At 42.3% G+C, this 26134-nt stretch overlaps 1 protein-coding gene and 1 long non-coding RNA gene across 3 annotated transcripts; one reads left to right on the top strand and one right to left on the bottom strand.

The window, feature by feature from the left end:
• Positions 1-1558: 1558 nt before the first annotated feature.
• On the top strand, positions 1559-26134 carry si:ch211-236l14.4 (SITS-binding protein). 2 transcript variants are annotated; one of them, XM_047597445.1, is made up of 11 exons: positions 1559-2016; positions 2307-2757; positions 3848-4019; positions 13405-13612; positions 13815-13965; positions 16616-16813; positions 17474-17742; positions 17816-17952; positions 18768-18889; positions 22506-22685; positions 22859-26134. In XM_047597445.1, exons 1-11 carry the CDS (start codon positions 2012-2014, stop codon positions 23030-23032), a joined length of 2067 nt encoding a protein of 688 aa, XP_047453401.1. In that variant the 5' UTR covers positions 1559-2011; the 3' UTR covers positions 23033-26134. The 2 variants fall into 2 exon arrangements, with proteins under 2 accessions (XP_047453401.1, XP_047453400.1); XM_047597444.1 differs by having other exon boundaries at positions 2096-2757.
• On the bottom strand, positions 17913-20210 carry LOC125015504. Its single transcript, XR_007113611.1, has 3 exons — positions 20152-20210; positions 18751-18873; positions 17913-18051 (listed from the first exon to the last, which is right to left on the bottom strand). It is a non-coding gene; the product is annotated as an uncharacterized LOC125015504 (long non-coding RNA).

The raw sequence follows: 26134 nt of genomic DNA, 5'->3' as shown, positions 1-26134 counted from the left end.
GAGTCAACATGAACACAGCACAGTTTCCAGAAAGTTGTAATTAATGATTTGCTCCTGTGAGAGCTGGGAGTCAAACGTGTTTTTGTTATTGTGCATCCTTGAACGTGTTTTTACGGACGGAGCCAGGTAGCCCAGCTGTACTATGTTGACATCAATACTTCAGACACAATAGATGCTGACAAGTCGAAAGGCCAGCGAATGCCACCTCTGACCAGTCGCAGCATCACCTGCCATCCTCGAGGCACCTATAAACACCATTCCTGCCCCTCTTTTGATGAATCACACCCCGAATCCACCACAGATATTAGTGTTGCCTCGGGATTTGGTCTTTCGCCGCACGTGACTCGTCTTCGAGCACGCCTAGAACCTGTCAGTGCGGCCATAAATCCAGCGGCATTCAACAAGCCAGAGAGATATTTGGCTAAACAACAAGTTGCATGTGACACACACAGAGTCTGTCTCATTTCGCTGCATGTTATTTATTAGGGGCTAATTATTTTTGCATTATAAGTTCTAAAATCACGGTTACGCAAGTGTGACACACAATTTTGCTGACATCTGAGTCACCTTTCAGTGTTGTGATGTGATGTTTCCATACATATTTTTTTTAGAAGCTGGGAAGAGAAAAAACATTTAGATAATTGACAATAATGGTAAAACCCATATGGATATGAAGCAGGAAATGGTGGAGTTTGTTTGGTCTATTCTAATGAAAATAAGGTTTAAAAACACTGGTAGACTTTTATAATTTAATTTTAGATTCTCAAGGGGAACTGGGTATTAGAATTGATTTTGTAAATACAGCTGTTTTTTTCACTTTATCTTCTATGATCTGTGTCCATTGATCTGTGTAGGAGGCTCCTCCTTTCACCACTTCCTAGTAATAGCATTTTTTTTTTTTACAATCTTTAACCAAGCATCTGTCCTTTGATTTCACACATGTTGCATAGATGTAGTATCGTACAAGACACATGGATCCTATAATGATTTATTTTCAATAGTGAATCATATAACATTTTCCAGAATTGCGTTGTTTCATCACATTTCCAAAAAACATGTGAGTGATCCACATTCATTACTCCACATCCTCTCAACGGAGCATATTTTGGTTCAGTTGTTTTCTCTTGACCTTGGGTGAAATAAATCAGATTTTTCCATGAGAACTCCCTCCAGATTAGTTAGTGGATGTGTGATGTGTTCTCCACATGTTCAACCAATCTTCATCAGTGATTTTTATCTTAAATTCGGATTCCCATCTTTCTTTTGTGGATTTAGTTGAGTGAAATACAGCTGTTTTTAGTATAAAGTGGAGCCGTGGAGATTTCCTTGACAAGTGACTCAATCTCAATTTGTTAAGTGAGCAAAACAAACTGTCCAGATCACGTTAACCTCACAGAGGAAGGTATTCAAAATATATTTGAGCCTAATTGGCCAATTCGCCTAATAACCCCATTAGATATACCCAATTAAACTAAACGCACGTGACGCGAGGACATCGCTGGCTTTTAATATCCCACTGCATGGTCTTCGCACTTGCGGTTCCAATATCAGTTCGAGACGTCACCCTTTAATTGAATTAGCATGTTGATCACGGCAGAATAAGATCTGGATGCGGCATGACATGTGCCCGGAGCTTGCCATGTCCAATTGGCGCCCCTCGCCGTCCACCAAACCGCCAGATGACAAGTCTGCACAGTCTTTACGCACGGAGAGCGCACGGAGGAGAGTTTGCGAGCACGCATGGGGGTCCCTCCCTTCCGCGCCGCCCGTGGCCTCCTCACCCCGGCGGGCTACTCCACGACTCTGCCAAACCCTCCCGATCCCCCATTTCCCTCTCTCTACCTTTCCTCTGAAGAAACAACCCGGCGTTACGTCAGAAAGTGCAGGGCAAGCAAGACGGCGTCTTAGGAGCTATTCGTAGGCATTGCTGCCAAACCCGACTTGGGGCTGCTCATGAGCTCACTGCAGCCAATGCAATTTACAAATCCAACTCTTTTAAAACAGCAGCAGTATGTGGTAAGTCAAATATTCATTCATACTGTTTTATTTCCTCGCAGGGATTATTTTTTTTCTCACAGCTTTCTTTACATGACAGGTCTCTGTTGCTGGCACAGTTGCGCAAAAAAAACAAACAGGCAGCAGTGTAAACGGTGCAAAGATAAAGAGTAGACTGGCTTACACTCACTGAAAAAAACCATGACATGATGAGGCAACAGAGATTTTTGACGCACATAGATTCTTGCAGCATTTTTTTGTGTTTGATTCTTTGCTGATCTCAAAAACAACATGCCCCACGCTCGAAATAGGAACCCTAGCCCCATCCCTGAGGTAACATGGGACACGGGACTGAAGGAGATGAACGAGACCTGGAAAGGAGCTATAGCCTGTCTCGGGGTGGCCGTCTTCTTTGTAATGACCATCGGGATCATATACTGGCAAGTGGTGGACCAGCCCAACAAAAACTGGATCCTCAGGGGGACTTTTAGCGGACTGATTTGGGAGAGAAGAACCCACTCTCTGGTCATACAGACCCTAACGGAGGAAAAGACATACGTGGAAATTGACGTGGGGAACGTGGGGAACCCCGACGTCGAGGTTCCCTTTGTGAGGAACCTGTGCTGGCTCAATAAAACTGAATTCTGCTATACGTGGGACTCGGTGGCCGAGGTGAAGATCTCGCTGGAGGTGGATGAGGAGAAGGAGACGGAGTGCTACAGCATGACTTGGACGCCGGTGCACTGTCATGTGGAGCTGAAGGTAGGTGTGCAGTCGGGAGCGTAAAATGGAATATTTACGCAAAATGTAAAGTGCAAGAATGTGCACGTTTCAAGCTCGGTGCTTTTAATGTATTAAATTCAAAAGTTTGTGTGAATTGGCTGATAACGGTGCAGTGCCGTAGCTGATAGTGGCGCAGCTGACACGCAGGTTTCTTGTACAATATGGCAACACAATATCAATATCGATATGCAAGTGAATCTTGCAAAAAAATAAATAAATAAACAAAATAAAACACATTTTGCAGTTCAACAAAAAAATACCCAGGTATGATTTTAATAAAATTCTATTTGTGATTCTGATTTGTTGTTTTGAATTGGATTTAAATCCATTTTACGGCCACCAAAATAACGACTGGTGTTAAATCTGCTTCATCACAGTTGTTGTGGATTCCTACATGTGGATGGACAGTACTTACTGTACTTTCCCTGCCAGCTTAATTATCAGAGGCATTTAACTATTTCAGCATTTGGGGAGGTTAATCTGTCCCCACTGGAACATTCCTCGCCCTGTCATGTGGCACGACTGCTCACAGTAAATCTTTCCAGACCAAAGTCCCCTTTATTTTTCCCTGATTTTGAAAATCCTGCCCCCGGGGCCTCTCAGGTGACCACTTGGCAACTGTTTTGAGAATCCTTAACAGCAAGCTGGATTTGCTGGAGGAAAAAAAAAAAAAAAAAAAAAAAAAAAGCTTGTCGTCAGTCGTCACACTGAGAGAGAAGAAGAGAAGCTTTCTCCCTTTGTCATTTCATCCATCTCGCCTTCCTGTTTCAAATCCCCGTTCATTCATGTTCTAAGATGTCAGCTACAATTTGACAAGTCCACCAAGTACTCACCCAGAGTACAGAGTGTACTCGCTCAGAAATTTAGGAGTCGTGATTTAAAGTGTGTCAGAAACTAAAATGTTCAATGTCAAATGTGTCTCTTTTCATTCTCGGTTATTACCATATTTTCTTTTGCACAGTTGTTCTTTTCAGCCGAATCTTCTCTGCGCCAGTTTTTACCGTCGTAATGGACTTTTCTCATTTTGTTTTTTTTTTTGGTGCATGGCTGCATGCGTCTTTTCTCTCAGGACTGCTTCTCCATGACCAACGTGTCCTGGTACGGAGGCGCCAGCGTGCGTGGTCAGACGTGGCCGATCAACGACCAGAACGCCACGATGCAGCCGTTCTTCGTCAGCGACCTGAGGGACAATCCCTCTGGGTTCGGCTCGGCCCTGGAGCGCTACTTCCTGGGCTCGTCAGGTAGGAGGTCATGGGTGGACCTGATCTTTTAGCTGAGGCTCACCGGTTGTTGTGGTTCTCCTAGGCCTAGTACAAGAAGAAAGATCATTTCAGATCTTTAAAATAACTCCGGGTCAGCTGCCTGTCCACACTTCCCATTGGTGCAGGGTTAGAACAAGGGATTCGGTAATCCGACCCCACATCAGTGAGTATACAATTTGTGGTGTGAATCCCTGGGCATGAGGGAATCCCCGTGGATGTTGTAGTGGGTTTTCTTACCCCCCTCACAACCTCATGTAAGTGTTTGTTTGTGTGTGCTCCGAGCAAAATGGCTTCAGAAGCAGCATCCCCCGAAAAAACGGGAAAAAAAAACAAACAAAAAAAATACACTGTAGTGAGCGGACAGGCTGGCTGGCCCACAAATAAGACTGTAACACAAAACCGTCTCCGGCATCTCGGTTTATTAATTTAGAGATTAGAACACAAAGGGGTCCAAACCACCTTTAGCATCTTAAATTAACTCTTAGGGACGCCGGGGTAATTGCCTTTTGTTTCTATAAAAAGTGCAGGTTGGATGAGGGCCCTGCTGACTCTTATAACTCACCGGGTTATTTTGGAGGTGTTAGATTTTTATCCTGGGGGCAGAGGTGGGGGTGGGGGTGGGGTCAGGGACCTCGAGCGGATGTGAATGGTTAATGTGACTGATGAGGAACGTGTGTAGTGTGTGGTAGAGTATAGCATTAACCTCAGGAACTTTGGACTCCCCAGTTCTCTTAATACGGTGTTTGGTTTCGGAGCTACTGCTCAAACTAACCAATCCGTGCTCTCAAAAGATTCTGATACTTAGCATTAGACGGACTGCGCATACGGATTTCTTTGGCTTAAAGGAAAGTTTAGGTTCACTTGAAGCGAAGGCCAGAGTCTCGAGAAATTAAAATTCCACAATCAGGGACGGGACATCCGAGAACCAGGTGGTAAAAACAAGCATCCGCTCCGACTTCACCGGTTGTTAGCGGTAGCCGGTAGCCTCGCTCACATTAATTCACGTACTGACAGAAAGAAATGCACACACGAAGCACGCGTGACACTTGTGCACATTTTGGAACGTTGCATAACAGCTTAACAAGGGGAGGGTCACATGACCAAAGCCCTTTTCCACCTTATGAGAGGACATCAGTAATTATCAGCACCCTGTAACCCTTTCGTGTCTCCATTTAACTTTACACAGAAAACACACACACAGACACACACACAGATGAGATTAGATCCCAGAGAGGACAACAGTTTGAAAGTTGCCAAGTAACCGCTCACACACACGTACTGTATATAGCTCCAAACATAGCAAACTGATGCTCAGCAATGGCAGCGATGCCTGTTGAAGCACTAAAGGTATATTTAACGTGACAGCTTGCGTTAAAGTTCAAGGATGTCTTTGTCTGGCTGTAAGAATAGTGCACAACGTGCAGCTTTTCCTACTGTAAAAAAAAAAAAAAATACCGGGTGCATGTACATTACAGTATGTCTCATTTCTTCTTTTTTGCAAACCGTTATAGTTAGAAGTTCTAACAAGCCCAAAGACGTGTTGACTGTCGCTCGTCAGTTTTGGCTACTGGGATGCTTTTTTAGAAGACCCTGCAAGGTGCTTAAATAAATACTGAGTGGTTTATTCTTCTGCATTAATTTGACGGCCTAGCTACGGTCGGTGCGTTTACATGCACAGCTTAATCGAAAATCTGAAGAATAACTGACAGGAACGTGTCGTCCTCCTCCACACTAGGTGGCGATATGCGTCTGTTCAGCAAGTTAATACCATGTCAATAAGGCCTCCTTTCCAGCTGATCAATTACGTCAAATAATAAGCAAGAGTTGTTCGTGCGGCAAGATGGATAATAGTTCAGCTTTTTTAATCTTGTACGTAAAATTAATTTCCAATCGCATTATTTTGGTGTCTTAGTTGGATTAGAAGAAGTCTGATTAAGTTAAGCTGCACTTAAATTGTCCAGTTAAAGTCAGATTAAGGCAATAATTTTTTTTTTTTCCACGTGCACGTAAATGTACTGAGTTACAGCCCAGACCACTACCCCTCAGAAATGTAACTACGTCGGTATTAGCGTATTTCCGTTTTAGTATTTCCAGCAGCTTCTCCATCTCCACAGTTTTCAAATTGATTGGTTTGGATCGGAAAACAATTAGGTTATTTTAGGACAGTTATGGGCAACTTAAATGATGGAGGGGGCTATTTTAAATAAGAATATACGCATGTATAAACCTCACACTAAAAACGTGCATTGTACTTGCTTTTCTTCTTCTTCTTCTTTTTCTTTCTCCCCTGCACCAGTTTGGTAGTTTGATGGTTCCTCATGGATCCAGATGATAGGACAGGGATGATAAGTGATGCACTGTAAGGCACAACTGACTTTCTACCTCAGACTAATCACTTTTCACGTATTTGGACCCATAAACTATTTTTAAATCCATGTAAAATCCGTGCAATCTCAGTTTGATTGGTAGTGCAATTATACACATCATTCTGGCTGCTTACCTTGAATATATAAACGTGAAAACAACATTAACAATGATCCGTGCTCGTCTGACTGGTTTGTGACGACTCACGACTCGTCACTGAGAGATTTCCCAGCATCAGGAGCTTTGAGAGAAGTTAAGAACACCCAGTATATTTCCATTAAAAGTTGACACATAAATATTCATAACCCGTCTCTCCTTGCCACATAAACAACGCCGTAACCGCCAGCTCTTTCTCTTCATCCTCGGCCAAAAACAGCAGGCTTCGTCCTCGTCCTCTGCCCAGCCGCTCACACACAATCTGATCCGTCACATTTCAAAACTATAGTGCGACTGTGGCTGCAAACAAACAGCACAGCATTGTGCGGTGCGGTCGAGACATAACTGCATTGTTTTTATGGTTCATAGTGCCGGGACAGGAAACAATTATAGCTGACTTTATGGAAGAAAAGTCCACATTTATGGCAGGATAGTAAACAAGATCATTACGGGAAATTGTGAATTTATGCAGCCGTGTGAAGGCCTAATTGAATTATTGATTTGTTCCTCGTTTCTGGCAGTGAAAAGGTTATTATTTAGTCTCGTAAATGTAATTGAAGGCAGCAACGACGTGTCAAACAAAGACAATGCTTAAGATATATACTGCGTATTTTTGGCGTTTTTTTTTTCTTTTATTTGTTTCCGAGTAAAATTGCGCAGAATGGGATTTTAAAAATAAATGAAGGGTTAAATGTTCAACGTATATTAGCTCAGATTACTGAAGAGTGCTGAGAAAGCAATCAAGTAATTCACCTGACACACTCTCAGGTTTGACCATGTTTGATATATTTGAAAAGCCCTGTTTTGAATTAAGCGTGTGATTTCATGTCCTGCATAACGTCATAAATATACTTGAAGTGATTTTTTTATGATGCTCCAGCAGAGCTCACAGTTAACTCTAATGACTAATAAAGAGAAAGCTCGGTGCACCTCTCTGCCACTGGCTTTCATTTCATAAGTTTTCCCTGAAACCGTTTCAGAGACGGCCGTTCTCCAAAAGTAATAAAAATGAAAATATGATCATTTCAGTGGATATTATTTAAATGGACGGACAAATCCGCAAAGTCTCCATCTTCTAGAAGCTATGACCTTCTTCTTGAATCTGCTTTTGGGGCAGCAAACGTGCTGCAGCTTCCATGTAACATTAAGCTGCTTGAACCCACTGACCGAACACATGAGGTTGGACCTGTCTTCACCGACTTTAGTCAGTCACTAGGGAGCACATTATGAATGTGGCAGGCAGTATGGAGCTGTGACTGACACTACTAATCTAAGAGCTCTCTTGGGGCGCTGTTAAAAAGAGCAACGGAGCGAACGGTGACAAGAGAGCGCGAAGAAGAAGTCGGAAAACAAAGCAGGCGGAGGAGGGACGGAAGATTTATGCAGCCGTGAAGAAGAGTGACATCCGAGAGCGTTGCCAACTGGAGGAACTTGTCACCTGTCTTCATCCACAACTGGGCCACTGAGAACGGATTCAGTATCACAGAGGCCACAGCCTGAACTGGAAGCAGAGGATTCAAAATCAATGTCTGTGGAGGTCGTGTTGATCCAAAGCCGCATTTAAAAAGGCAACTGGAAACTATTTTGGGAGTAGATCGTCCGTGCAAGAGGTATAAAATCTGGATGTTCCTCAACCCCACCGGTAAAACCTGCAGCACTGAAATGCATCACAATTAACTGGTTAAAGCCTGGACCACCTACATATAATCTGTGGACACCAAGGATGTGTGACGTCTATGTGATGAAGAGTATGTATGTAGTACAAAAGATTTAAGAATTTTTGTAATAACTTTTTGTTTTAGTTGCATTATATTCAGTTTTGAATAAATAAATATACACATGCATATCCCATTGGATCCCCCCCAATAGTTTCGTGAGCACCAAACCCACCTGTTGCCTCCCTCTAATCCTAATAACCTCCCTTGGAGTAAACAGATAAAAAATAAATAAATAAATAAATTACAAGAAAAAAAAAGATTTGGTTAAAGAATTTGAACTCTTAGATTATGGAAAAAAAAATAGAAAAAAGTAGTGCTCCTTGTTTCTGGATAAATGAAACCTCGGCTCAGCTGTTGGTTCATGTGCGTGTTCATGATGTCACTTCCTGGTGTCGCTGATATAGGTTTCACCTGTATCCTCATAATTTTTACAATGTATTAGTAACTTTTAATAAAGGTACCTTCTCCTTAGTTTGCTACATTTGTATTAGATTACTTGCTTTGTTCTCTTGTTTTTTCTACTACAAACATTCGTCTCACGTCCTCGTTCCTGGACTCAGGCTGCGTATGACCATCGGTACAACGCGTACGCACATATTCTCTTTGTGCTGACGGATTAATAACCATATTTTATTTTTTTTATCTCCCCCTTCACCTCACTACCTCCCTAATTTATCTCTGACTTCGTCTTTCCACGTGGGATGATCCTCAACCTGAGTATCTCTGGGGGAGTCGGCCAAGCACAACAGAGGGAGAGAACGAGAGAAGTTATGCAACCGTCGCGGATTGCGATTTTCTCTTTCTGATAACGACACTGAATCAATCAGCTTAATAAAGGCAAGAGAGCCATAAACTAAAAATAGAGTTCCACCGCGCCGTTTAACCAAGACGAAAACAAAAGTCTGAACTTGATATTCAGCAGGTGTGTGTGTGTACGAAGCAACGAGAAAGAGGCTCAAAAAAGGCAGATTTAAAAGACCAAATCTATGTATTTACTATATAATATTATACATTATAAACTCTATTTTGCAGAAGCCTCTGGTTGAGAATCTCTTTAGCATTGTTCAGCATCTCTTAAAGCCAGTACTTTGAGGAAATATAGTGAAACAGTTTGATTGTCCTGCCCATTGTGTAGTGATGAAAGGTCTACAAACATTTACAATTTTTGTTTTGTTTGTTTGGTTTGACTGATGGAATAACATCTTCGGACCTAAAATGGAAAGTCAGGGTTGGTCGATACCTACTTCATTTCATTTTATTTTATTACTATCATTATTTTGCTGCTTATTGTGTTGTTGTTTTTTAATTTAAGTTCTTTGTAAATTGATTTTTGGGGTAAAAGGAGCCAATTATAGAAGAGTATTTGTTTGTGTGTGTTAATACTGAATTATTTAGTTTTAATCATTGAATGAAATCAAAAACTAAAACTTTTATACATCTTTATACAGAAATTCAGAACGCTTTCGTATAGAGGGAGTATAGAAGCACTTCCTGAATGTTTTTGCCCATGAGGTCTCTTGCAGGTCTCTGGGCAGCTGCCCCTGAAACCCCGGCACTCCCCGGCGACTAAGATGCAAAACACCTCAAGAATGACTCACTTAGCCAACTAAAGCTTTGTTAGAAGCAAGCTGTCATCTCCCGCATGAGAGAGCTACTGTATGAATATCACCCCCAGAATATTTTCCACAGTCGGCTTCTTCTACTTTCCATCAAGCACAAAAGGCAACAGAGACTATAGAGGCTTTTTAGATGGTTGGAACAGCCTCCATCTACTTGTTTAAGTCACTTTTGTTTCCCTTGTGCAGTAGAAATGACCAGGAAATGTCCTGACATGACTCCCAACAGTAACGCTTTAACTTTAACAGCTCAAGTCGAGGCAAAAAGAAAATGATTTTATATTACATCAGCTCTCGAGTATTCGTGTCCGGACTCGTCTCTTCTAAATTACTGATAGCGAGAAGGACACATTGCGATGTTTGCGCGGGACACAGCGTCTCACACTTGAAACAATAAAACTGATTGATGACAGGAGTAGAGCAGAGAAAAGTCTCTTTGGTGTTTCATTATTTTTTTTTCAATAAGTGGGATTGGAAATTTACTACCATGGCAAGAGCCCAGTTTTGTGGCCATCAATTTCTTGCGGTTGGGCACAGAAACTAAATTTCCATTGTTAAGGAAATGCGTGCCTGAACACACACACAGTTAGCGATTGAATGCACATTTTTATAACCCCGGTCAGGTCTGTGAGCACGCACGCACGCACGGGCATCATAAATAATAGTAGGAATATGACAGGTAAAGGAGCGCGGTCCATCTGGTCCACAGCAGCAGGGAGTCGGGCGGCGGCCTTTTCCTTCTTTGCAGACGCTCTCCGAGGGCCTAGATGCCGCGTTAAAACTTTCCTGACCCCCGAGAAGGTGCACGGGGGTCATCCTCCGCCGCTACCTCCGAACGTTCGGCTCAGACTGAGCGGGAGGAAGTGCAGAGCCTTTATGGTCCCATAACTCCTGCTCTGTTTTTCTTGGAAGCCTGCAGTTCCCCCCATTAAATAAAAAAACGCGCGTGTGAATGAGCGAGGCAACGCATGCGTGTATTCTCGCGTGCACGCGGAAGCCGTTTGATTTGTGCGCTCGCTCGCTCGCTCAACAGCTGTAAAGTTGAGGAATGTGTGTGTCGAATCACTCAAATGTGCCCGATGAACTTCATTCATCTTTACATTTGTTGCTGCTTTGAAGGTGAGAGCGTACTTTAATTTCACATTTGAGCGCCGGTGGAAAATAGTTTATGGGAAGCTTGGACATTTGAAAAAAGAAAGACGTGTTCTAAAGACGCTGTTGTGATAAAAGTAGGGTCTCTACTCGCTGTTCTGCTGTTATTATTTTATATGAGTTTTATTAGAGCAAAAAAAAACGCACGCATGCAAAGTCTGTTGACTAGAACTGCACAAACACACTAGAGAAGGATTTAGTGTACTTAACTTCCAAATCTGCATGGTTAATCAGAGATGGAAATAATAGATGCAGCAGCTCTGGATCAGATTGTCCCATTTCCTTGAGGCTTTGCAGTGTCATTTCCCATCAAGGCAGGAATACGACTCGAGAAGCCGTGCTTACAAACCTAAACTCCACTTTCCACCCCAGTGTGCACTTTGGTAAAACAAACTGACGTATGTGCACATCGTTTTCTACGAGTCTACTCGGTGTCTTGTGTTCTCTTGTTGCCTCTATTTCCACTGCACGCGTCCCACTTCCATCCTCCCATCGAGCCGTTGCATTTTCTCCACTTTCTACCGTACAGTTTAAAAATGCACCACCTTTGTTTTATTTCTCAATTGTATTCCTTGTGTAATATTCATTTCCCTGCAAAAATCTCTGGTTTATCTGCCATTGGTGAATCTGTAAGAAGCGGTCGGGAGGTGACCTAATACCTTGTGAGAGGCAGCTGAGGTGTTACCAGTATCTCTTTGACATTATCCGTTGCAAACACGTGAGAATCGCCTCGAGGCCAAAGGCTCTTCACTGGGCTTTATGCAGCACTTAAACACCGATCTCTTGAAACTATTAATCTGATTATAAACCGGTACTCGAGTATCCTGCCCGCTCCTGGTCCCTGCCCGCATGAGAACAGTAAGCCCATTGAAACCAGAGAGGGGGACTCAAGTGAGCCAGACTCCCACCGGCTTCTCAGACTCTGTAATCCGTCCATTGATAAGCTAGAAATCTCAAATCCCAGTTTTGATTTGTTGTGCAAAAAAAGAATAAAAAGGGGGAAAAGAGTCTGGGTTTGAGTTTCGGATCAATAGTGGGGTTTTACTGAGCTCAAAACGGGACCGAATCAAGCAGAGCAGAGCAGAGCAGAGCAGGGAGAAAGAGGTGGTAGCTGGGAGAAGGTGGGAGTCAGGTTGGGGGAGAAGTGGGGAGGGTATGGGTAACCTGAGAGGGACAAGGCATTCCTTGCAGGGCACCTACATCTGCGGACAGAATTTACTGCTACGTATAATCATTTCATGAGGCCTCTGAAGCGTTTTGCGTACAGTACAGGGCGCTCAGAGCAGCGCCTCATCTGGGAGGCTCTAAGAGGTTAAGGCCGTCTAATTGAATCACAGCGGTTCTTCTTATTTTATGTCCTTCCTGACGGTGTCACAGAACAGAGCAACCTGTCTGCTCACAAGCGGCCAGCGGTCCTAAGGGTAAACTCATCCAACCGCACGCTGCTATATCTCATCCTGGGGGAGTGTTTTCTCTTACATCTGAGTGGAGCGCTATCAGCTGACACAGCGTACACTCAACCTCCCACAACACTCCATCCATCACACTCATCCCGGTCTCAGTAACACTTGCGCGCTATGTCATATAAGTGGAATCTGCGATGGACCGTCTCAGACTCGCGCTACTCGACGTCTTTGAGGTCATATAGGCTGTCGTTACCTGAATTGTAGGGCTGGGTGGTACACCGGCTCATACCGAATGTTTTACCTTTCGTTATGATGCATATTTGATTATTACACAGCGTTCACATTGTGTCACTGTGGTTTGGTGAAGATGGAAAGGTCCGAAAAATGAAGAAGCAGCAGAACGAGAGGTGCCGTGTCGGTTGTTTGGGTTTTTTTTTAGGGTGACCAGATGTCCCCGATTTCTGGGGACAGTCCCCGTTCTGGAAAATGGCCCCAGTTTTAGCTTTTTATGAATGAGAATAAAATGTTGTTTTACAATTATTACGGTAGCTGGTTGTGCAGCTATTGGCATTACAGACATAGCAGTAAAATATGTATAAATATGAATAAATATGTCAAAATAAATGCAACCGTAATTATCCCTGTTTCCATGCAAACCCGTTTTACTGCTAGTGTGTGATTATTCTACAATATTTACTCATCATCACAGTAAAATAGTTCATCCCTAGTGAATCTAGTGCATTAATTTCTCTCTCAACCAGTAGGAAATGTTGTGAAAACCACAAACCACAAAATACCGTGATACCATCAGAATTTAGAAAAATACAGTGATATACATTTTTGGTCATACCGCCCAGCCCTAGTGCATTGTGGCTCCCTAAATCGATATTTACACCCATAGTGTACTAAACCAGTGTCCCGTACACTCTCCTGTCTGCTTCCTACCATGCAGGTGTTGCGGTGCTCGTATCTCCCGATATTCCCCTGCAGATCGGCGTGGACAGCAGGCAGCAGTTCTGCCTCCAGTCGCTGCCTAGCATGGAGCGACTCCCTCTGCAGTACACTGTGTGTGTGGCCCACGACGTAAAAGCTGCACACCAGGAAGCGGTGCAACAACTCTCCGAGCACAGCAGGGAGCTGCCCGACATGAAAACACTGTGGTTAGTTCAGTTTCAGATTAGAGGAGATTCCCCAGCTTCATTTCTTGTTGTCATAACACCAGCATGTCAAACAGTGGTGCGTCAAATGGGTCACTAAGCACTGATTGAAGCTTTTGTGGGTATTTAGTGAGCCATGGAGTAAAATTTATCAAGAGCAGCGGGACATGTGTATGAAATCCTGCCCTGGGTTTTTTTTCTGTAGGCTGCCGTTCTGGAAGCTGCTCGCCAATGTGGATTCGGGGCAGAAGGTGGAGAGGGAGCTCAGGACCTTCTCTAACCGTCTGAGGAGACACCAGCTGGGGGAGGGAGTCATCAGCCTCAATGAACATTCCACCACCCTCCTCTCTGATATGGTACGTAATCCACTCTGTACTTTCTGTATGGAACTAAAAATTATGGCTTTAATCCGACTTTAACTGGACAACTTAAGTGCATGGAAACACTAAAATTCTCATTATCCAATGAAGACACCCAGATAATGTCGACTTTCTCCGGCATGTGCACACCTTAATCTGACTTTAACTGGACAACGCGTGTGCACATGCTCGACAAAGCGCCATCTTATCTGCACCATAAGTAGCGTCTTGAAATGACCGTCTGCCGCATGAATGCATGAACAGAAAGGGGGATGTATTAACCTGCTGAAAAGACACATATCGCCACCTAGTGTGGAGGAGGAGGACACGTACTCGTCAGTTATTTGATTTTCTCCGTTGCATGTAAACTGGGACAAGGACTTTAGTCAGAAAGTCGAATTTTGAGCATAGCGTGATTAAGCTATGCATGCAAACGCACTGACTGTCTCTCAGATTGGGTTTTTGTTGTGCAAATACTGTTGAAAGGAATATCTCCTCTGGAGGAAGATAGCATATAACATAATGTATAGTTTGTCCACAAATTTCGTACAGGATGTTGTTAATTTTACCCCATCCCTTGTGACAGAACTCGTGTAACTGGGTCAGGTTTGTAGGCCTCCATTCTCACACCTTTTTAGTATATTTCTGCCAGCAAACGTTCTCTTGGATTGAGGTCATCGATTTGTGATGGCGAGTAATACACCTGGCTTTGGAAGTATGTTCGGGGTACATCCAGAAGTTCTCTGGCTATATTTTAACATGATGCCTTTTATTTTCTGAGGTGCAACCGTCCCTTCTGCAGCAAAGCAACCCCACAACATGCTGCCGCTGCTGCTGCTGCTCTCGGTTGCTTCGCGTTTGGGATCGTGTTCCTTGGCGTCTTCTTAACTTCTTGCACATTGTAGCCTAGATTCTCTTAATCCTCCTCCTCCTCAGTCATCAGGGCAGTGTAGTTGGTGAAGGTTAACTGGTCTCAGAGGCACTGAACTGGCATGAGGTGGAGATGAAAGAGTTTTCTTAAGTGGATCTCCAGAGCACTGGAGACGGGAGGGGAACAAAGGAGGGAGGTTCATGGAAAAGTCACCGTTCAGAATTTAGTTACCAGGTTGTAAACCACACCTGAATTATGCCCCAAAACTTGTAAATGAGATACATACACTGATCAGGCATAACATTATCACCACTGGCAGGAGAAGTAAACAACACTGACCAACTTAATGTTCTGCTGGGAAACTTTTGGACCTGGTATTCATTCATGTGGATGTTATTTAGACATGTAGCACCTACCTGGACCAGACCAGGGACATCCTACACAATATGAGACAGTTGGTCATAATGTTGTGCCTGATCAGTGTAGTTGCCATCTTACAAAATATGTTTTCAGAATTTTCTTTTTCCACAGGTAGTGCGTTTAAAGACCATGTGATGTTTTTCTACCCATTGCAACATCAGAGCTTCGGTTTCACATTTATCCGGCTACTTTCCACAAATGTTGTTGCGAACCAGTCAGGGAAAAAAAAAAAGAAAAAAAAAAAAAAAGTCGGACTACAGTTAAGTGGATCCGTGTCAACACCAAGTGATGTTTCCATTGCAAAACAAATATAGTTGAGAGAAGACAAACAGAGCCTCTCTTGACAGATCTCAGGTTGCTCTTGGTGTGGTAACTTTAGGATGGCGAAGAATCAGGTGTGTTGAGATTCGAAGGGGACTCAGCCAAGACTAACTTGATCCTGGCTGGGACACAATACTGTGCTCTGACCCTGACCCCATAACAGAAGAAAAGACAGAAGAGTTTCAAAGTTGTCACTACAAATTAGTCCACTGGAGAGGAGTTTAAGTATCTCAATACGCATGCACAGTGCGATAATGTGTTGCCATTACCATTTTGATAGGTATGGAATGACTCGCACAGGAAGAGAAAACAGCTTTTCCTGTCAATCTCACAGTTTTTAGAAGATCAAATATATTTAACCACCACTTTCGTTGGCTCTACACCTTCCAGCTGTGTTCACTTACAGCTATAGGGAAGGAACCAAGCGTATAGTCCTGCATGGAAACTTATGGATTCTGAGTTGTCCGTGAAGTGTAAGGCTGTTACAGAAGTGTGACTGGCAACAATGATCCCCTCTTTCACTCCAGCTTTACAAGTATTCTTAAATTATCAGTCACACTGCGATCTTTCTTTTCCAGTTTCCATATTAGTTTGGAACAACTGGCTGGCGTTGGAAAAGTTGGCTTATTAATAAGTTCACCACATTTCGAAGTTTATTAGTGAGACACTAAATAAAGTAGTTTTCTTTTCCCTAAAAAAAGAATTTAAATAGCCCCAAGTCAAGCTTTTGTTTTCGACTTCTTTCTGGTGAGGAAAAAAAAAGAACAAATAAAAGATCAGGAAAAATACTGGGAAATTGCACAATATGTGCTAATTTACCCGCTGTTCCCACAACTAGTTCACCTCCTGTGATCAGTCTTTGTATTCTTAAGAGGTTTTGTTCTACTGTTATGTAACCCGAAGTCTAACGTCTAAATCCCAGAGGATTATAACATATGTCGAATGTTTCTTCCAGGGGTTATATATTATCACATGCCTGGCCACATGCTGATGCAGTCATATAGTATCGCTGTGTATCTCGCTGTCTCTCTGCAGGACCATGACTACCTCAACAGCAGGAAAAGGGGGATGTCCAAGAGACTGACCAGGGACCTCCCACTTGTCAAGCTTTTTAACATTTCCATCACCCTGTCCCCTTTCCTGGGCGTGGACACCACACAGTTCCACACCTCCCTGGTCGACGGCACCGAGGCCTACTGGCTCAGCCTCCCCTCTGCCCCCCAGGGACGGCTGGTGAGACCCATCATCCTATCGAGCTCTAAGCTGCAACTCGACATTTAAACTTTTCTACCTGAGGGTTCTTTAGTTGGTTGTGACTGCGCTGCAGAGTTTTTCACGTCATGTGCAGTTCTCATTACTACGAAGTTTCCTCAGCTCACGGGAAACCAGACACAGACAGTGACTTTTTTTTTTCAAAGCGAAATATTTTCCATTTCCATTCCTTCACCGGTTTCAGTTTGATAAAGTGATCCATGCGAAAATGGTCCAAACAAGGCAATCTGTAACTACGACAACAAAGATACGTTGGGATTAACCCTCATATAGAGACTTTTGTCTGTTATGTCCTGGCAGTGAAGGGTCAATACATACTTGTTTATTTATGCTAATTAACTTTTTTAATTTGGTATGACATGCATATTTAACAAATTCACAAGTACACGTTTGAGAACGTTGGGATTTCATCATTTCCAAATTTGCTTTTGCGTTAAAATAAACAGTTTTATATTTTGATACACGTTGGTGTTTTGAATTGTAACATACAGAGAAATAACCTAATTTTTTAGAAAAGCTACTTCCAGTTCATAGACGATGCTTATTTTTCATGAAGATATTAATCTCATATTAAAGAAGCTGTAGAAGAAAATGAAATCCTTCTGTCCTTCCGTCATACAGATCCCTGTCCTGAGTCAGTGGCGAGGAAAGTTCTGCGTAAAGCTGAACATCACAAATCCAGGAGCCGTGAGCTGGTTCCTGGACAGGGTGGGGTCCCTGCAGGCCCATTTAGGAATGGAGTACATCACGCTGGAGGGGGGTGAGGGAAATCTGTTCGAGGAGCAGGCCTTGAGGCCACCGCAGGCTCTGACCGGAGACAAGTACATCAGCCTGCTGGCCGACCTGGCCACCAGGATAGGAGAGTCCGCCATCATGACGGCAGGGACACGGTAATTCCCTCAGTCGTAATTATATTCGTCACACGTCCCCGTCAACAGGAATATTAAGGCATGTTTATCGCAGGTCAAGCCACAAGCCGCTGTTTGTGAGGATGACCCCCTTGCAATCTGACTGGAGCTCGATGGGTCTGAGGGCCATCATTCCCTCCCTGCTGCACCACACTCTGCTGGGATACAACTTCCTCATTCCTGATGCAGTAGGTAATACCACAGCCAATGGGTCACTTTCCTCACTTGCAATCACGTGATGATACCTTTGCCTTTAGATGCTTTTATCAGACAAAGAGCGCACATCTGGTGCTAAAAGAAAAAAAAAAAGAATTGTATTCCTGAAATAATCCAAATTCTTCTGATGGTGGATCACACCCAGACACACAGCTGATGTCTGTGAGAAAACTATTCACTTTGATGTGGAGAAAACAGGGAGCTGCCAGTAGCGCAGACAGAATAGACGGCCTGATAATAATTGTGCTTGGACCGAGACAAAACATTTCAGACATTTCCCATTTAGATAGTGGGAAAATTCCTCTCGTCTTGAATTATCATTAGTATTATTATTGAAGTAGTAGTATTGGCACACGCAGGTTGGATTTATGATTATTTATTTCTGAAAAACGCCACTAATTAAAAGAATCTATCCAAAATACTAAATTTTCAAGCAATGCTAAAAAATCTTTAATAAATAAATGCATAAAAAATGAATACATTTAATAACAAATCCCTCACTGGGACACTGAAATAGTAAGTAAATTATGTGTATTCATGTATTTTATGTCATGATGGAGAATAAATACTAATTAAACTGTCAAATTAAAGAATGTGATCATCTAAACATTTCACTGTTTTGTTGAGCCATATCTTGTTTTGGTACGGTTAAGATTACATAAAGAAACGAGACTCCCTTCTCCCTACATCACATAACGTATTCGCATAATCTGTTTATATAGCTAGTTCTGTCCATTTCAAAAGCCGGAGAAAGAATTAACCAAGTGCACCAACTATGTCTCTCTGTGTAGGTGGCTCTCTGTCTGGGGACCTGGTCGCAGATGAGGAGTTGTTCATCCGTTGGCTGGAGATCGTGGCCTTTCTCCCCGTTATCAGCTTCCACACGCCACCCTGGGTCTGCGGAGAAGACCAGGTATGTGGCTGTAAATCTGTAAACCTGAACGCAAGGCCATACCATCCAATCCAGGCTCCGAGAATAGTCACGGGGTGACATTATAGCTGCGACATGAAATGTAATAACCACAGTGACAACACAGTGGGTTCACATTCTTTTACAGACTTGTTAACAAGATTTTCCCCTTTGGGTGAGATCAAGTGAAGAAAAGGGAATGGGAGATTATCCTTCCTTCTTGCACTGACAAAAATATGGTGCTCCGTCTGCTTAAAAAAAAGGAAGGCAACTTTTTGCATCATTTTATCCCGTAGATCAAACAAGAGTAGTCTTCGTTGGTACAAGATTAATTCTGTAAGTAAAGTCTACTTACTTTTGCAGATGATGTCAACTTACTTAAGTTGATTTTACTCACAAAAGGGGGATGAATGCTCTGCATAGTTACTAGACTGTAATACACAACTATTGTAATAATAATAATAATGATAAATTAAGTGATGAAGTGTTTACACTTCCGGTTATTCTCTGAGGAGTGCATTTGTGGAAGGCGTGGTTAGGGCGCTCCCATTTCACCTAGCAACGACAAATACTATTTTCTGATTGGCTGATTGGTCGACGATTGAAACAGAGCAGCCTGCCTTCGCCTCATCTACTCATAGATGACTAATCTCTTTTAAAGTATATGTACGGCGAGTTTGATCATTTTTCGGCGTGAGAAATGTCATGTGTGGCGTGAGAGCGTGTGAACTTAAGATCCCTACTTTAGTGGGTAAAGTCAACTTGTAAAAGTAATTTGATATCATCCGCAAAAATAAATCGACTTCATTTACAGTATTACGGGATTAAATGATGCAAAAAGCTTACTTTTTTAAGTAGATGAAGCACCGTGTTTTTATCAGTACATGGCCGATTTAAAGCTAAAACCATCGGCTAAAACCCCTAACGGTTAGCTAACGGTTAGCTAACGGTTAACCGGTGTTAGCTAACGGCTAAACAGCGTTAGCTCCTCCGTAACGTTAAGCTAACGGTACGTAGAGGAAAAAAACACATCTCTGCTTAAGTTACATTAAATTAGTCATTTGCAAACGTTAGATTGGAATTAAGTGTGAATCAAGTATTTTTAAAACAACTTGCTAACACTAGTTTCATATAAAAAAAGTCTTTTGAAGCTAACGTTGTTTGCTATTGTTACCTCAAGAGTCTCCAGTTATTTTACTTATTCATTTCTACAATAATATAAAGTAATTAACCAATTATATCACTAACATTAACTTAATTCTTACCTTAAAGTCAAGTCTCACACTTTTTCCAGTTTCTTCTTCGTGGAGCTGGTTGGTTCATGGTTGGTTGGGGGGATTTACCCAGAATTCATTGCATCAGGCTATGAAAAAAACAACAACAAATTGACTTGTATTTTGAACAAATGTAGACAAATTTAAAACGTAAAGTCTTCATGTCAAGAGACAAACTTTGTTTTTTATTGTTATTATCACAGGCTTAATTACGTCAAAATTAGATATTCTTAGATTGACTTTTTTTCAGTGTGCAAAAGACATTAGAGAAGTATTGACCCTGCAGACTCCCCTCAGATTTGAGGGTGAGTGTCGGGAAGTTCCCACCAATGTTCTTTTGAAAAGGAGCCGGAGGGCTGCTGAGACCTGACCAAAATTCAGACCTGGCTTTCCCCCGTTAGCTGGGGGGAGGCAGGACTTTAACCCTGTCCCTCTCTGCTGGAAATCAGGAATGCGGTATAGACCGCACACAGCAGGAAAACAAGACCAGCGGTCTCCGGTGACAGGTATTGATACGTTTGACAATGTGGTACCGGAGCTCAGGTTCCTGCGTCTTGAAAGGATGAAGGGTTGTGGTTGTTTTTTTTTTTTTCCTTCCTTTTTCTCCCTCCTTCTTCCTGCCCTCTCTCCTCCTCATCTCATTCACCTGTGGTTAAGACTCCCATCTGTTCTGAATTACGATCCCTATTCCAGATTTATGGCGCACTCTCGCTCTCAAGAGCCACTTCGGCAGGAATGATAATGAATTTGAGGACAAGTCTTGGAAAAATACTTTATTGTGGCAATTAAGATTTCCATGAGTAATTGACAAGTGTGACAGAGTGGGAGTGATCAACTGTATATATATATTCTTTTTCCCACGGGGAGAGGATGGAGGCAGCAAAATATATTGGTTGTGACTTGTGTTGCGTGATAAAAATAGGCCTTTTGGACAGCCAGACATTTGACAGCAGCAATGTTTTCCATGTGGGTCTCTTGCATGACCTTAAACCCAGATGAAGTGAGGCCGAGGTGGGTTTTTTAGCGGAGGATAGGCGGCCCGCATCGCACGTGATAAATTACCCTTTTATGGGAATTTTACCGTTAAAGTTTAAACGTGCCGCACCTTTATTTCCAGCACGGGTGAGACTTCAGTCAGTCGTAGACAGGTCACAGCGGCAGCACTGGAATCAAATAGCAATAAAAACCTCAAACCCACACACATGCCTGGCTTCTCAATTAGAGAAAGATCCACTCAAACCCGGGCTGTGATTCAAGCTCATTCCTACAAATGTTCTCAATCCCAGCTCATAAAAATACATTTTTTTTATAGATGCGGTCGGGTTTTGTTTTTGTCATGGGACAGCGGAGAGGATGTGACCCTTCTAGGAATGCTGAGGGAGACAGGAGGAAGACTTGGACAGTTTTTGAAGCCGCTAAGTCAACAATGAGCTGCTTTTAAGTTTCGTCTGAAAAGTCTGGCTGTAGAGATGGCACAAATGTCCTTAGCAGACGTAGTTGTCAGTGTTATTCTGAAATTCATTCATGTGGTGAAGGATTCAGGTTAAAGGAATACGCCATCCCTTGTGAAATTTAGTCACTCAATGTATTTTGCAGCGTTGGATAAGTGAGAAAAGGTATTTTTAAATGGGTCCAGGCATTGTCCTAATCCAGAAGCACAGCTGTTAGCTTTAGCTTAGCATGGGCATTGTAATGTAGTGTTGCCAGTTAGATACATAAACTCAAGAATTCAACAATTTCTTGTGACATATACATTCAGAACGAAGGGATTATCTAGGGCCAGGGCTGTTTCAAGACACTATGGGGGCCCCAGACAAGAGTCACCTTGGGGGCCCCGTCAGGGATACTCCCAACATATCGTCTTTGCAGTGTATATGTAGCTCAAAGTCTATATTAATTGCATTGACATTTGTACTTGATGTGAAGTACACAAGTTATTAGGGAAATTCTTGAATTTATTTGTCACTTTTGCAATGTCTGGCTAATTGGCAACACTACATTACAGGGCCTATGCTAAGCTAAAGCTAACAGCTGCCCTGCTGGATTAGGACAATGCCTGGACCGATTTAAAAACGCCTTTTCTCACTTATCCAACTCTGGGGAATACGGTGATTGACTAAATTTCACATAGGGGTGGCGTATCCCTTCAAGAAAGTTTTTTTTTTAATCGGTTTCTGTCTCTCAGTTGCTTCAGATTTCTTGAAAATATATTTGGCAAGATAACAGCCAAAGACGCAATGCAGAAACTATTCAAAAGAGGCACATCTATGTAATGAGTTCACTCCCCTCCTGATAAATCTCCTAGTTTACGCTGACATGTTCTTGTGTTCCCTGGTGACCCTTAGGTGCTAAACCTAACTCGGACCTACATAGCGAAGCACCAGAGGGATGTGGTACCGCTGATTGAAAAGTATGCGGAGGAGTGGCAGATGACGGGAAACCCCATCTACCGGCCGATGTGGTGGCTGAGTCCCAACGACCCCATGACCTACACCATCGATGACCAGTTCCTCATCGGAGACGAGGTGACTTTCTGGTGGGAGGGGATTGAGTTGCTTCTCTCGTGGGCGTCACGATATACTTGGCATGAATCAACCTTCAGCTGTAACCTGATGTCTTGCTAATTAAGTGTACAATCTCCTTGACATCTGAATTTGTTTTTACCAAACTTACGTGTGCAAACTTTGTGCGCTTCCAGGTCCTGGTGGCACCAGTGGTGGAGAAGGGGGCAGTGCAGAGGGATATTTATTTACCCGACGGGGGCTTCCAGTGGGAGGACGGCCGCAACGCGCAGGTGTTCGATGGGGGGACGTTCCTGCAGGACTACCCTGTACCCCTGGCAGAGGTGGCTGTTTTCCTACGGAGAAGCTGAGTCACATGACTGATCTACTGAGTCACATGACTTATCCTGTTACTGTTCTGAATCAAATTCTTTTTTCTTTTTTTTCTTTTTTAAATATACTTGTGCTATTCTCAATTTGCACTTTTCCACTAAAGACCATTGACCCTTTCTCAAGGCTCTGCTGCCTTGACATGAAATGTAGGAAGATTTCATTTTTTTTTTTATACTTGCACTTTACGGTTCAAAATGATTTGTATTTTTCTTTTTCTCTCGTGAATTTGTTAATCGGTTTTACCTCTTGGCTGATTTTGTTTCCGGAATTTTTTGATCGGTCCTGCTTTTTCTTTTTCTTTTTCTTTTTTTTGTTTTCGGAGAAATCTGTGTGTTTACATACTGCATTTCTACAGTCTTTAAATACTTAGTTGCTGCTGGCTCTCTTGATAAGGAGGAACAAAGCAAGCCCCTTTGTTTGCTTAAATGAATCTGAATCTCTCAAGAAGACCAAATGAAGACATAGGAAAGTCAAAGGAAGATGTGTGAAAGGGCTTTTCGGAGGGAAATGCTTACTGGGAGGAAATGAGTTCATCGCAAGCTACGTACAGAGACACCACACGTCTTGCTCACTTGTTGAAAAGGCTGTTACTTGAACTTATCGAGCCAAAGGGCTGACGTTTCATGAATGTACCTCAACTTATGGATTTTCATTGCTTCACAAAGTCACCAGACACAACAACCTATGACCCGCTCACACGTATTAGTTTAATCCTTTTTTATCAACCTGCCAGTTTGTTGGACATTTCTGATTGTCTCTTAGTACTGTACGGTAAACGTGCTTGAGGCCAAGAAACTGTCGTAACTTTGCATATATTTGGATATTTCAGCTTAGACTAGGTTTTACCTGGTTACTAACCTGCTGCTTTTCGCTAACTGACTGATACTGTATTATAGTACTAAAATATGCCTTCATGACACCACGGGTGTAATGGAGATTCCTGATTAATACCTTGACATTTGGGGATGTACGCTTATTCGTTTTCTGTTTCGCTTCATTTATTTATTCATTTTTTTAAGGTACTACTAGCAGCCTAAAACATAAGCAACAGCTAGCTAGTCCCAGTTAGCCTAAGTTAGCAAAAATAAGAAAATCTGACAACCAACACCTCTGAAACAACAGTTGTTCATTTATATTTTACAAAAATAGAGACAGTCACATCTTTATTTTATGGTTGTTATGCTAAGCTAACCATCTCCTAGTTCTAGACTCTCTACATAACAAGCCCAAAACAACCACACAGCATATTTCCCCAAATGCCCAAAAATCCATGAAAACAGCACAACTGATGTAGTGTTGAATTGGAGATTCCTAATTAATAGTTTTACATTTGGGGGTGTAGCCTACACAACAAAATTATCAGAAGAACACCATGTTGTCGTCCAGGTATCGTAAATACAAAACTACCACAAGCAGGTTAGCTTAGCATAAAAACTGTCTATATAAAGAAATGTCTAGCTTGGACCAAAGCTAGAATCTGAGCAATGGGATAAACTATGTAAAAAAATAAAATGAACTAAAATAAAGCAGGTTCCTCTTTTACACTGTGCTTCATATCAAACTATCAAAATTTGGTCAGAGCATGGACTGTATAAAGATGGACGGCGGAACTGCTCCTCAAAAGTGAAGCCATGTTAGTGGATGGGAATTAAAACACTTAAATACATGCCAAGTATTTTTTAAGGATGGTTTCAGTCATTTTAGGTAGTTAATATAATGTTTTAATCATGCATGTTCAAGTGTCTGTTCTTTGGATAAGTTTAGTTAGTTATTTTACGCTATAGCAACAGGATGTGACATAATGCCGACCACCAGTTGCCATGCCAACCCCTCCGTAAAGAGGTTCCGTGGGACCGTGAGAGTTGTAAAAACAATTGTTAAAAATAAGTACAGTTTATAATCCAACATTTACTTGTAACTGGTGGAGGTAGAGCAGAGTGTAGTGTTGATTAGTTGAAAATGCAAATTGTGTGCGGGGCATTGATATTGTGGCTCCAAAGTGCAAGATGGCTCCGCCCACATGCCCGTCCCCAAAAATAGCATCAGTTTGGTCAATGCAAGTAAGTGGGGACACGCCGTCCATATTTATACAGTCTATGGGCCAGTTTTCCCGATTTTATGCTAAGCTAACAGCCTTTCTACTTAACAGGCATTTATGGTACCAGTTAAAGCAACTGAGCTTAAATCTCCAAATGTCAAACCAAATATATGTGAAAACAATACTCGCTTATGGAGATATTGTCACCGAAAGAAGTCATATACTTCGAACTTGAGCTTGATGTCAAAGTGCAGCAGCCTTCACGAGTAATTCAGTTTCTGCCCTCATCTCACGCATACCTCGACCTCGTCTACCCTTCAGATTGTAGTGGTAACAGTTTAACAGAAAGTTATTTGAGTCCCGACGTAATGCTCTAAGCAAATTAGAAAACAAATTTTTCTAACGTGATTATATTCAGTATCCACACACGAAGAGTTTGTAATCCTACGTATGATTAGCTAGTCAATAGTGCTCTTTGTCAATGCTTTTTTTTTTTTTTTTTTTTATTGGCTGATTTGTTTTTGGCAATCTTAACCGGCCAGCAGTAATGATACAGACTCTGGAAACGTACCGCTTGTGTTTACTGTATCAACTCAAACACTCAGGTCTAACGAAGCTTATCAGATCACCAAATGTCTTAGCAGAATGTTGTGAACACATCGACGTCTTAATCTCTCCTAGAGCAGAATGTACAAGGACAAAACTGTGATTTCCCACAACCCCTCTGTGTGCGGAGCTTTTCTAGTTCCCCCCGTTGTAATGCCTTTCGTGGAATGCCGTGGTACGTTCACATAGAAGTCGCAGGAAAAGCTTTGATGTGTTATTCCTTCCCCTCTACAGACTGAGCGAGCCATGTTCCTTAATATGCCACTCTTAAAAACCTGGACAACACGATGTCTGGATTATTGCAGTATCAGCAATGTATATATTACGATGACTGTGCCATTACAAGTTTTTTTTTTTCCCCTTTTCTTTTCTTTTTCTGTAAATCAGAGAGCGTAGAATGACAAAATTGCAATAAAGTTTACATTTTCTTACGTCA

This window comes from Mugil cephalus, chromosome 10 (genome assembly GCF_022458985.1).
Source record: "Mugil cephalus isolate CIBA_MC_2020 chromosome 10, CIBA_Mcephalus_1.1, whole genome shotgun sequence".
NCBI lineage: Eukaryota > Metazoa > Chordata > Actinopteri > Mugiliformes > Mugilidae > Mugil > Mugil cephalus.
The sequence above is the reverse complement of the archived record's forward strand: the minus strand, read 5'-3'. Positions and strand labels throughout refer to the sequence as shown.

Excerpts from the sequence above, each read along its gene's own strand:
- si:ch211-236l14.4 (XM_047597444.1), top strand. The coding sequence starts at position 2,287 with ATGCCCCACGCTCGAAATAGGAACCCTAGCCCCATCCCTGAGGTAACA. Across the intron at positions 13,613-13,814 it reads CCCGACATGAAAACACTGTG|GCTGCCGTTCTGGAAGCTGC; the intron begins GTTAGTTCAGTT and ends TTTTTTCTGTAG. Across the intron at positions 13,966-16,615 it reads CCACCCTCCTCTCTGATATG|GACCATGACTACCTCAACAG; the intron begins GTACGTAATCCA and ends GTCTCTCTGCAG.